Raw genomic sequence first — 11,193 nt, 5'->3', positions numbered from 1 at the left:
TATTCTGTCGCTCTGGATAAGGGGTGGAGAAAGAAGAGACTCTTGGAGACCGCGGCTCTGGATCATCGGCGCCCAATCGGATACGTCTCTCTCTCGTTCCTTTGTTCGTTCGTTCCCACGAGGAAATCGTATCGCAAAATCGTAACTTTTTAGGGTTTTTTCTGTTTTCTTTTGGGATCTGCTGTTCCGTTCCCATCTATCCCGTCCCAGGGTTTTTTTTATCTCTTTGACGGATTCGAAGCCTTCCTCCCCTCCCCCTCTTGTATGAAATCCGAGGAGGATGCATCCCATTCTTAAGGCAAAGGGATCGCTTTCTAGGGTTTCGTTGCTCACGCTGTAAGAAATCGGAGAGGATTAGGTCTGATAGCCGAGGGAGCATGGAGAGTAGCATTGGTGAAGAGAGGGCGGATCGGGGATCTGAAGAGGCCACGACGAGAGATAACGATGCGCTGGTCGGTAGTTATGTGGGCAAGGATGTATCTGGAGCCAGGAGGGTCCTCCTGGGGAAGGTTTCATCCTACGACGGCGGCGGAAGAACGTACAGCGTCGTGTTCGAGGATGGGCATCGCGAAGATTTGGATCATCAGCAGGTCTGGAAGATCCTCGTGGTCGATGACGGGGGATCGAATATGAGGCTACGCCGCAGGAAGAGGAAGCTGGACCAGTTGACCTTCTCGGACACCGGAGACTTGATGCGGCCGAACACGAGGTCTAGGAAGAATGCATCGGATGTCTCTGATGGAGCTGATACCCCTTCGGTTAGCAGGTTAGACTCTGACCTCTCTGAGGATGCCGACTCTTCCAGCGATTCCTGTGACTATGCCCGTGCTCGGGCCTCTGTGTCATTCCAGGAAATCCGGATGCTGCCTCTGCCCCCATCCTCTGGGGATATTGCTGTTCCCAAGGAAGCGATCGGTTATTTATTCTCCGTGTACAATTTCTTAAGATCGTTCAGCGTCCAATTGTTTTTGAGTCCCTTTGGACTTGATGATTTTGTGGGATCGCTCAACTGCAATGTTCAGAATTCATTAATGGATGCCATCCATGTATCTCTCATGCGGGCTCTGAGGCGACATCTTCAAATGCTTTCGTCTGAGGGCTTGGAGCTAGCCTTAAAATGCTTAAGGTGAGTATGCGCTTCCTTTCTCCTTATTTGTGATTGACTACTCGCTAATCAAATTTCTAGTGGCTTGGAGTTTGGAGGTTAAAGGATTTTTGTTCTTTTTCTTTTCCACATTTTCCACAGACATCAAGATTGGACTTTGCTCGATGCATTAACTTGGCCAGTTTTCTTAATGGAGTACCTCTACATAATGGGATACATGAAAGGCCTTGGTGGGAAGGGATTTGGTACTGCCCTTTCAGAAAGAGAATGTTACGAGCTTCCTGTGGCTGTGAAACTCAAAATTCTGCAAATATTGTGTGATGATGTCATAGATTCAGCAGAGCTAAGAACGGAACTAGAAACACGTGAAAATGTGGAAGAAGAGATAGAATATGGCATAGGTGTCAGCATTGCTCCAGATAGCAGGCCAAGGAGGGTGCATCCCAGATATTCCAAGACTTCAGCTTGCAAGAGTATAGAAGCTTTGCAAAAGTCTGTCGAACCAAGCATACAAATTCCAAGCTCTAAAGTTAAAGCAGAACCATATTCAGATGTATCAGATGCTGCTCCGGATGGAAATAATGATGAATGCAGGCTTTGTGGAATGGATGGGACTTTGATTTGCTGTGACGGGTGCCCCTCAGCATACCATTCAAGATGCATAGGGCTGAGCAAAGCATTTCTACCTGAAGGGGCGTGGTACTGTCCAGAGTGCATAATTGACAAGCTTGGCCCTACAACTTCCAGAATAGGAAGGGGAGTAAGAGGAGCCGAGATCTTTGGCATCGACATGCATGGGCGGATGTTTCTGGGAACCTGCAATTATTTGCTCGTGTAAGGCTTTTCTTTTGTCAGCTAGAGTTTCCTGTCCTGATAATTTCATTAATTTGCATATCCTTATTAAATTTCGTCAATGTTGCCACAGCTATATTGGCCTTTTTATGTTGCTTGTAAGAAAAAGAGATGTGGCATCACAATAATTGGACCTAGTGCTCTGATCTTCTCCACCATTATTGCATGTCTTTTCATCTTCCTATTGGATAGCTCCTTTACGCTTTTGAGTCCATAACTTCAAGTACTATTCCTTATTCTGTTCATCACACATAAATACCTTATGATGTAGCCTTTTTCTGCCACCTATATGCTTTCTGTTGGCATGTGTATATGCATTTTTATGTGATATTCGAATTCTTATTATCTGTGTTTGCTTTATAGATCCGGTTAAACATTTTTGCTAATTGCTGTCTTGAAGTTGTATTTCAGCAATCTAATAGTTCATGTTTTCATTGTGTGAATGAGTGCTGCAGGTCTGGGACATCATTAGATTCAGAGCCATTTTCTAGATACTACAATCAGTGTGATGTCACCAAGGTCCTAAATGTGATTTGTTCAACAGAAGAAAATGCATCATTGTATGCTGATATCTGTGAGGGCATATTAAAATATTGGGAGTTCCCACCATCCAGTTTGCATGGAAAAAATGAATCCATCAGTAATCCACTGACTGACAAGGAACCTATAACATGTCACTTTCCACTGTCCATGAGTTCAGTTAACAAACCTGTTAATTTCATTAGTAATGCAGAAGGAGAGAACACTGGTATCCAAAAAACAGATAGCAATGCAGACAGTAAGGCAAGTTTAAGTCGGAAGAATGACTGCAATGATGCTAGGATCCATGGCTCTGCATTGGACTTGGTGGAGCAGCCGAACTTTCCAGTGGCACCAACATATGATTTAGAAAATGCTGAAGTGTCCGCTGAGAAGACACTAGTTACTTCTGATAAAGCATTGGTACCTCCAAAAGATAAACAATTTACTTCTGGAAATGCTCCTTTGGCAGTCCAGAATGTTTTCCCACTTATTCAAACAAAGACCACTAAGGAATGTGGTAATGGATCTGTTCTAACTGCCATGTCTTACTCAAACCAACCAATTTCTGCTGAAAGATCAACATTGCAATACAGGAATTGTGCTTCAGTAAATGAGAATGGAATATGCAGGGAAGATGCAGGTTGCTCTGTTTATCCAACAAAGAATGATTCTCTGAGCATGTCTTATGAAAGCAAATATGGGAGTCAAAGTAATGGTGAGAAATTCAGAATCCTAAGTGACAGGAGCTCAAGTAATTTAGCTTTCTTCAAGGCCCAGGGTTATGTGAACCAGTATATTCAAGGTGATGTTGCTGCATCAGCAGCTGCTAGTCTGGCTGTTCTCACATCTGAAGAGAGTAAAGATCTCGAATCTCATGCTTCTTCTAACCCTAGGAAAACGGTGGCTGCAAACATTGCTTTGCAAATAAAGGCATTTTCTGGAGTGACCATTCATTTTCTGTGGCCGAATCCGGAGAAGAAGCTCATGGAGGTTCCAAGAGAAAGGTGTGGTTGGTGCATTGCATGCAAAGGTGCAAGTACAAATAAAAAGGGGTGCTTGCTAAATTTAGCTGCCACCAATGCCATTAAAGGATCTGCAAGAAATATTAGTGGGCTTCGTCCAATTAAGCATGATGACAGCCACTTTCCTATAATTGCTGCACATATTGCAAACATGGAGGAGAGTTTGCGTGGTCTAGTAGCTGGTCAATTCTCTGATGCAGAGTATAACCAATGGTGGCGTAAACAACTACGAGAGGCTTCCAGCTGCCGGGTCCTAAAATTCTTATTACTTGAGGTTGGTATTCTTTTTTTATTACTGATTGTGATTACTTGGTTTGGCTGACCCGTTCGAGCTGAACCTGCATGGCTGTTTTTGTTTGGAAGATGCTTCTAATCTCTGTTCCTTTGTTTCAACATCATGACTATATCTTAGTGCTATTGACTTGTGAGTTAATTAGCTGAAGTACACAAAGTATGCAGGTTAATTAAGGCTATTTGCTGTTTATTTCATCTGCCTGCTACTGACCCCTTCTAAATTTGAATAATATTTGATTTGTTGTTTTCGTCATCAATTGTAGACATAGATGCTCAATCCATAATTATCATTAGATGCATTTCCATATACTTATCCTTTGTATCTAAACACTTCCCATCTGAAAAATGCTTCATGGTTGACACATTTGGATAGCCTGCTCAATAGGTTTTTGTTAAATTGATAAATGATAAAAATTGTATAGATGGAAAAAAAAGAACTTGCAATTACCAAAAAAAGAATTTACTGGAAAGTGATTTGAAATGGCATAAGTATTTCTTTTGCACGAAATAAGATATTAAAAAAGTCTCCTGAAATTGGAGTTGCATGCCTTTTCAATGGTTTCTCTTGCACTAGAAATGCATATTACGTTCTCTCTCCTTTTTTAAGCATTGTTTCTCATTCCCTACGATGGAACGTTATGTTCCTCTTGTTTCCAACTTGCTTTGTACCATATCTCATAACCAATCCTTCATGATAGTTCAAATTATCACCATGATGCTTCAGGTATGACTTACAGTGCACAACCTTTGCTTGGTGACTTTCCCCCAATATACTGATCATATTGCATCTTGAATTTCCAATATATGATGAACAAATATTTATCTTAAATAAAATGATTGGAATATTTCTCTTAAACTGACTGTTTATTTGTGATGATTTCTTCCTTTAAAACTAGCGAATTAGATTATGAAAAGGGTTGATGGATGTTAATTCACATGGTGATGAATTGCTATCTTTTACGGTCTCTTTGGTTGCTTACTTGATTCTATTGAACAGTGCAAAATATGCTCTTCCCATGCTTGTTGTAGTTCCATTTAGTTTGATACAAGTGCTCTAATTGTTGATATGGTGTTTGGTTGGAGGAAACTGCGACTGTTGGAAGGAAAGCATACTAACGGGGCTTCAGGTCATGGTTTGAAAATGATCTGAATAAGACAATTAATGTGTATTGCAGTATAAATATACTATATTAAAAAGTGAGACATCAATTTAGATGTATCCTAGCAATATTTCTTTTGCCATTTTTTGTTTTTTAAAATACCTAGGGTGTGTCAAACAATATATCTTTTGTAATATTTTACTTATTTAAATTTTTATTGATGTATAATATTGCTCTCCCCTAAAACACATAATAAACCACCCATGTTAGCTATTTCATGAATTCGAATTAAATTTAATGAAGAGATCTTTGTAACAGATATTTTTCATTCTTAAGAAAATCAGACTTCAAGTGAAATTCAAAATACATGTTTCTCATGCTCATCTGTCTCTCATATAATTATGTGGACAACATACTTCTTCCTGAAAATCCCATACTCTAAATGGTATCCATTCAGAATGTATTTTATGCACATATCCTCATGCATCATAAAATACCGTAACTTATTAATTAGATTGTATTTTAAATACAGTTCTTTAACAATTTTAATATTTCCCTTCCTAATAAAAATCAGACTAAATTTTTTCCTGTATTGATCTGAGTCACTTTCTTTCGTTCTTTAATGGTCACGTCACCATCCTTTTGGTTGGAAAAAAAATGTCACATCCACTCACAAGCTTGCCTATCACAAACTACGGAGTGCATCTAACATTTTTCTTTTCGTTTATTAACTGAACATTCTTGTAGCTTGATTTTTTGATTCCCTCTTTTTCATACTCATTCAACCCATCTCATGACCCTCTTTGTTTGTATATATTTTAGTTAGCCTACCACACTTTCCATATAAAAATGCCTGTGCTGCTTTGCATGTGTTTGATTTCCCCCATTATGCACTAACATGGCAGGGGAATAGATCATGCCACATAGATACATGATTAAGTGCTGCTTACCCCTTGCAAATGCTGCAAACTAAACATGTGTTGGCTCTAGCAATTGACACGTGTATGTTAAAGTCTAATAAACTAATGGACTATTGGTAGCCTATAATTTGGGGATACTCATCGCTGATTGGGGGCATTTCATTTTAAAATAAGTGCAATATATGGGGGTGGCATCTAGATGGTGCCAGCTCGATAGTATCTAAATGAGGGACTAGAAGTAATTTATGTGCACCGCTTGAACATTGACTGCCCAGTTAGTGCATGAAGGATGGCATAGACTTCTGTGCATGAACCTCCAAATAGTATTTTTTTCTTTTAAATCCTTGAACCTTGCATTTCCATTTTAAAATTTATTTGTAATGCTTAAAATCCAGTCTTTTTACAAATTTGTGTGATTGGATAGTCTCATATATTTATACCGGGAGGCATCAAATGAGCATACATAAAGCTGACCCCAAATAGTTGGGATAAAGCTTGATGGCTTTTATACCCATGAACATTTAACTTCCGTTGCAGAAAAAGTTTGTTTGTTGTTTTAGTATGGAGGATTTGCTCTTGGGAATGCTGAGATGGAATCACAGGCCTCTAATCATGGAAGATTAGCTCCAATCAAAAGGTGTTTTAGACCAGCAAAAACTCTAGTTAAAGAAACAAAGCACAGAGAGAAGGCATGATTCAGTTGAGACTTTTTTCCTTTACTGGATACTTGCAGAGAGAGAGAGAGAGAGAGAGAGAGCCATCATGCAGATGGAACTAAAGCTATGGAAAGTGCACAGTATCTAGGAACAAACAAAACCAAAGCGCCAAGTGTTGGCTACTATGTTTTGCACTTATAATGCCCAGAGACAGCAACTTAGTGCAAGGGTGCATATTAAGGCCTTACAAGATTTTGCCTCAGAGAGGGCTCAATGAAGTTAACATTATACTACAAAAGATATAAACTAATAACTTCCATCACAGTTTAAACTTTATATCTGACAAGTTTGTAAGATGCCTAGATATTTGAACTTGCCTAAACCAGCAGCTATTTCTTGTCTTATGTTTAACTCACTTATGTGCCTTATGAATCAAGAAAGGAGTAAAATTTAGATGAAAAAACAGGATATACTAAAAATAAAATATAAAGCTTGAGCATCTCAGAAGCATTGTGTAATTTTATTTAAAACATTCAAAGCCAATCATCATTGATTGTACTTCTATTTGGTTTTAAGTTTTTAAATTGGAAATTGCAATATACCATCGCAGATTCACCCAAACCTTATATTTGCTGCAGCTTGTCTGTTGTGTCTTCGATGTCTTTGCATTGGTAATTTTTTTTTCACTTGCTGAGTAGTCTCAGTGATGCATGATCCATGTTGCTTATCAAAGATAAATGGACGAAAGATGGTGATGCTTTGAAAGTAATACATATTGTTCTGCTCATGTTTCCTCAAAAAAAGGGGTCATGTACAAAACAAGGAAAATTATGAATGGTTGGAAGTGTGTTTTCTTGTTCCTTTTTAACTATTGATATACCACATTGATAATGTTTTTATGGCTGTGCAATGGCTATTGCCTCTAGACTTTTGTGAGCCAGTGTAACATTGTAAGGGACCACTGTGTAGTTGGAAAAATATTCAAAAACCATAACTTTGAGTCATCTTCTGCTGTGTACTATTGGTTATCATTAATAGCTATTACGGCATATGATGGCTTGTGACTGTAAACTGTGGTGTTGTGTAAACTATATGAAGTTCGTCATTCTGTGCGAACTAATTGTACCAGTGGGTAGTGTGAAAAAGGGATGGCAACTTAGCATTATAATATCACCTAATGGAAACTGATTCTGACTTATTTTGGCAGCTTGAAAAGAGTATTCGTGGGATTGCTTTTTCTGGAAGCTGGTTTAAGCTGGTGGATGATCGGTCAGCTGAGTTATCTGCAGCATTGGCTGGTATATCTCGCATTGGATCAAATCAAAGACGTGGGCCTGCTGGGAGGCGGAATAAGCGACACTCCTTTGCATCTGAATCTGCACTGCTGTCTTCTGATGATAGCTGGAAGGATGTGCAATGGTGGCGAGGAGGAAAGCTTTTGAATGTTGTTTTCCAGAAGGCATCTCTTCTGAGTGCACTAGTCAGGAAAGCTGCTCGTCAGGGTAATGTTGCCCTAGAGTTTTTTATGTCTCATGTTTCCTGCTAATTTCAGATATAAAGCTGATGATTGCGGATATATCTCTTTCATGCCAGGTGGTATTAGAAGGATATCTGGTATTTCTTATCCTGAAAGTTCTGAGCTTCCTAGAAGAAACCGGCACTCTGCTTGGAGAGCTTCTGTAGAAATGAGTAAGAATGCATCTCAGCTTGCTCTTCAGGTTAGTTCTCTGTCCAATTATTATGCCAAATATAAATTGTCATTCCTCTGGGATTATTGCAGTAATCCTTTCCTAACAAAATTTGTGTGCCAATCAGGTCAGGTATCTAGATGCTCATATAAGGTGGAAGGACCTTGTTCGTCCGGAGCAAATCCTTTTGGATGGGAAAAGTTCAGATGTTGATGGTGCTGTTTTTAGGAATGCAATCATATGCAATAAAAGGATTGTTGAAAATAAGATAACATATGCAGTTACATTTTCCAATCAGAAGCATCTCCCCTTGCGTGTAACAAAAAATATTTTAGAAACAGAGAATATCCAGGATGAGAATGGCACGTTGTGGTTCTCTGAAAATCATATTCCGCTTTACTTAATAAAGGAATTTGAAGAGAGAGTTGCTGTCAAACCCTCACCTTGTTCAACGTGTTAAACTCACATTATTTGCTGAAGCTTCAGAAAAGACAACCAGAAACACGTCGCAGAGATATTTTCTTATATCTCTTGCACAAGGGGGAGAAACCCAGTAAGTGTTCATGCGCATCATGTAAACGTGATGTTCTTCTAAGGTAATTTGTTGTTTGATAACGTTCATGACTTTGTGAATCGAGTTAAATAGGTAGTTGCAATATTTTTTCCCCTTGCTAACTGCTATTTTGCTATTGCATTTCTTTCCTGTTTTTAATGTCATTTAGGGATTCTGTCAGATGCAGTTCTTGTCAAGGTATGATCATGCTGAGCCTCTTATGCCATTTCCATCTCTTATATTTTCATTTTAAGAACTGAGAGTGGGTGATTCAAAACTGGGATCAGATTAAAACCTTGTTTCCCCTTACCTTCAGGTAATTGCCACACATATTGCTCAATATCTTCAGTTGCTGACAAGATTGCTGATCCAGGATCTAATTTTACATGCAAATTATGTTATCATACTAAATATGCTACACTCAATGTAAGTCGAAAGGAGATTCTGGACAACCACTTGGCTTCTCAAAAGCAAAATCCTTTAGCGGCAGGTCCCAAAATCATGCCTCAGGTTGGGCTTCATCACACTGCACAATCTGTTGGTGCAGTGGAAGCTCATCCAGGAATGAGGCCTTTAGCTTCTGGTTCTAACTCAGAACGCAAAGCTAAACGTAGTGGAACATGGCAGTCATTTGGTCTTATATGGAAGCGGAAGAAGGGTGATGAGTCTGGCCAGGATTTCAGGGCTAAAAATATTATTCTCAAAAGCAAGGAGGGCATGAATCCTTCAAGAAAACCGATTTGTTGCCTCTGCAATGGTTCTTACCGTTCAGATCTGATGTATGTCTGCTGTGAGAAATGCCAAAGTAAGCCTATAACCAATACGTAAGTTTACTGCTTTTTGTCTTTGGAAATATCTCCATCAGTTGTCTTTTGCTATTTGCAGATTGGTATCATGCAGATGCTTTGCAACTTGAGGAAGCCCAAATTTTTAATTTGTTAGGATTCAAGTGCAACAAGTGCCGGAGGAAAGGCTCACCAAAGTGTCCTTATGTGGATCCAGGTTACAAGAAGCCAGAACCTGAACCATTGAATAACAGAAATTCAAACACGTGGACTGCATCTAATCTCCCTAAAATAGCACATTTGACTACCCTGGATTCACTCTCAGGAGAAGAAGATTTGGTTGCTGTGGATGATGATCCCCTGCTTCATTCTTTTGGAAGAGTGGAGCCAATTGTGGAGCAAACACTGGAAACTGAAATCCAACTGAATAGATCTGGATCATTATCCCGAAGCCAGGAGAAGTTGTCTGTCAGAAGGCCTCAAGCAAGGCATGGAGCTAATGATGGGTTTTGTGCACCACCAAATGCCAACCCAATTGCACAATGTATTCTAAGAGCCAGTGTGTAGGAAGAAACAATGCACCATGTAGAACAGCTAGAAATGAATTATCTGCGACCTACGAAGCAAACTTCTTGAGTGCTTCTGATAAAGAATCATCCCCTTTTATCGGATGTGATTTTTCGAAAGGTAGTGATTATGGAGATGTGGCTTTTGACAGCACTGACATTAATTACCAATGGCATGACCCAGAAGGTGGGAACTTTGAGGATATGGAATTTGAACCACAGACATACTTCTCATTCACGGAGCTGTTGGCATCCGACGATGGGGAGTTGGATGATCAATATCATATGCCTATAGATGCGTCAGAGTATGGGTGCCCCACCAGTCATTTTGATGAATTTGGAACTGCTTATGAGGAAGCATCTCCTTGCAACTTATCAGCAGCACATGAAGTGAGGTCTGCGAATGCCTACTTCACTGCCTGTGAGACTGCATTTGATGGTGTGGAGTGTCAAAAGTGCAAGCTCAACCAGCCATCTCCGGATCTCACATGTGACATCTGTGGGCTGCAGATACATTCACATTGTTCTCCTTGGGTTGAGAGCGAGGATCCTTCCGGAGATGCCAATTGGAGATGTGGTGGTTGCCGGGAATGGAGGTAGTCTAACATCTTCAGTTTTCGTGGTTCAAGTTTTACGAATGCAGTTTCCGTTGATCTGGCCAGTATGTGAATCCAGGATAATTGAGGGAGCCAAGTTGGATCCATGCAGAGTCTTGATAAAGGCAAGCCCTTCAGAGTGCGGTCTGGGCTGTATGGGGTAGGGAAGGGAAGCAGCTGGGTTGCTCGTTGTTATTTTTCCAATCGGTGGCACCCTGCTGTGAATTGGCTCATGGAATGACCTAGCTTATGATCATTTTGAATCTCCATGTTTCTGATGTTCAGCTGTGAGCACCGGTCGATTGTTTTTAACCATGGAATTAGTTTAGAGTGATGCTGGCAACGTAAGCAATCAACTGTTAGATATTGTTGAACTGTATATAAGAGGGTGAAGGTTAATCACCATATTCAGAGGCATTCGAACTTTGATAGAATCAATTGACATACTTGGTTTTGGTTTATCCGTATCCTGAGTTCCAAGTAACTGTTGCTTTGCTAGCAACTTAAATGTAGTGGCTAACAACAATAACAACA

General features: G+C 39.9%; 1 protein-coding gene across 1 annotated transcript; it reads left to right on the top strand.

Annotated features, from left to right (window-relative positions):
- Positions 1–228: 228 nt before the first annotated feature.
- On the top strand, positions 229–10,852 carry LOC105059188 (DDT domain-containing protein PTM). Its single transcript, XM_010942424.4, is given in 11 exon segments — positions 229–1,126; positions 1,247–1,939; positions 2,413–3,775; positions 7,679–7,973; positions 8,065–8,189; positions 8,287–8,611; positions 8,614–8,755; positions 8,882–8,910; positions 9,029–9,517; positions 9,598–10,023; positions 10,026–10,852. Coding segments are annotated over 11 exon segments (5,274 nt in total). The 5' UTR covers positions 229–377; the 3' UTR covers positions 10,664–10,852.
- Positions 10,853–11,193: the final 341 nt, after the last annotated feature.

This window comes from Elaeis guineensis, chromosome 9 (genome assembly GCF_000442705.2).
Source record: "Elaeis guineensis isolate ETL-2024a chromosome 9, EG11, whole genome shotgun sequence".
Taxonomy (NCBI): Eukaryota; Viridiplantae; Streptophyta; class Magnoliopsida; order Arecales; family Arecaceae; genus Elaeis; species Elaeis guineensis.
This window is presented reverse-complemented; position numbering and strand designations above follow the sequence as displayed.